Here is a 1,895-nt window from a genome sequence, read left to right as displayed (position 1 = left end):
CTAAAATTGTCTCTATGCCACTACTTGGTTATTGTTATTATTATTATTATTATTATTATTATTATTATTATTATTATTATTATTATTATTATCATTATTATTAGCTTAGGTAAAACCTTAGTTGGACAAGCAGGATACTGTAAGCCCAAGGGCCCCTATCCAACAGTTTGGTTCAGATAAAGAGGTATCTACCCAACAACTTGGTTAAGATGAAAGGGTTTATATCCAACAGACTAGGTCAATTAAAGGGGCATCTATCCAACAGCTTGGTTCAGATAAAAGGGTCTCTATCCAACAGCTTGGTTCAGATAAAAGGGTCTCTATCCAACAGCTCGGTTCAGATAAAAGGGTCTCTATCCAACAGCTCGGTTCAGATAAAAGGGTCTCTATCCAACAGCTCGGGTCAGATAAAAGGGTCTCTATCCAACAGCTCGGGTCAGATAAAAGGGTCTCTATCCAACAGCTTGGTTCAGATAAAAGGGTCTCTATCCAACAGCTCGGGTCAGATAAAAGGGTCTCTATCCAACATCTCGGTTCAGATAAAAGGGTCTCTATCCAACAGCTTGGTTCAGATAAAAGGGTCTCTATCCAACAGCTCGGTTCAGATAAAAGGGTCTCTATCCAACAGCTCGGTTCAGATAAAAGGGTCTCTATCCAACAGCTCGGGTCAGATAAAAGGGTCTCTATCCAACAGCTCGGTTCAGATAAAAGGGTCTCTATCCAACAGCTCGGGTCAGATAAAAGGGTCTCTATCCAACAGCTCGGGTCAGATAAAAGGGTCTCTATCCAACATCTCGGTTCAGATAAAAGGGTCTCTATCCAACAGCTTTGTTTAGATAAAAAGGTCTCTAGCCAACAGCTTGGTTCATATAAAAGGGTCTCTATCCAACAGCTTACTTCAGTAAACTAGTTCTCTATTTGGCACCTTTTCCTTGCAGCTTCAGCTACTAAGATAAGAATACCTGATTCAACTTACGCGATCTATAAGATCTATATAACTGAAGTATTTCTGCATCCACAACTCCTTTTCGTATTTTATTATTTTCTTTTTTTCAAATCTTTTAAAAAAATGCATACTACATTCCTGTAGGTATCTATAAAGACCACCAGTCAAATGCAGATAAGTAAAGAGATACTTAATTTGATGTAGTTTGTATATTCATGCTTTCAAGTAAAATATTTAAAGACTAAACATTACATGAACTTCATTATTATTATTATTATTATCATTAATATTATTATTATTATTATCATTATTATTATTATCATTATCATTATTATTATTATTATTACTTGCTAAGCTACAACCCTGGTTGGAAAAGCAGGATGCTATAAGCCCAGCGACTCCAACAGTTAATAAACCAGTGAGAAAAGGAAAAAGGAAAAATAAAATATTTTAAGAACAGTAACATTAAAATATTTCCTATATAAACTATAAAAACTTTAACAAACCAAGATGAAGAGAAATAAGATAGAATAGTGTGCCCAAGTGTAACCTCAAGCAAGAGAACTCTAACTCTAGACAGTGGAAGCAATATAGAGGCATCAAAACATTTAGGAAAGTTCACGACTTCGTTAACCATTAAATTTCCTTCCAGAAAAGCCGCTCATTAATAAAGTCAAATATAATTTCGTCTTAAATCAGTACAAAAAAACATTAGCTTAGGAAATAAAACCCTCATCATAAGTGAAGCGGCTGCATGGCAGTTACCCGATTGTATACTGTAGGGCAGCACCCATAGAGGAGAAAGTATGGCTATAAACCTTTTCAATGGGTGAAAATTATATGAATAACATCTAAATGTACCAAACCCTTCAAGAAGAAAATCCCACTGGTAATGCAATATATATATATATATATATATATATATATATATATATATATATATATATAT

General features: G+C 34.5%; 1 protein-coding gene across 1 annotated transcript; it reads left to right on the top strand.

Annotated features, from left to right (window-relative positions):
* The first annotated feature begins 209 nt into the window (after window positions 1-209).
* LOC137631420 (probable GH family 25 lysozyme 3) lies at window positions 210-836 on the top strand. Its single transcript, XM_068363186.1, has one exon. It carries the CDS (start codon window positions 210-212, stop codon window positions 834-836), a length of 627 nt encoding a protein of 208 aa, XP_068219287.1.
* The last annotated feature ends 1,059 nt before the right edge of the window (window positions 837-1,895 follow it).

Source organism: Palaemon carinicauda, chromosome 39, assembly GCF_036898095.1.
Source record: "Palaemon carinicauda isolate YSFRI2023 chromosome 39, ASM3689809v2, whole genome shotgun sequence".
NCBI lineage: Eukaryota > Metazoa > Arthropoda > Malacostraca > Decapoda > Palaemonidae > Palaemon > Palaemon carinicauda.
Note: the sequence above shows the minus strand (reverse complement) of the source record. Positions and strands in the feature narration are given on the sequence as shown.

What these genes read in the sequence shown, in the direction of transcription:
- LOC137631420 (XM_068363186.1), top strand. Translation starts at nt 210, where the DNA reads ATGAAAGGGTTTATATCCAACAGACTAGGTCAATTAAAGGGGCATCTA.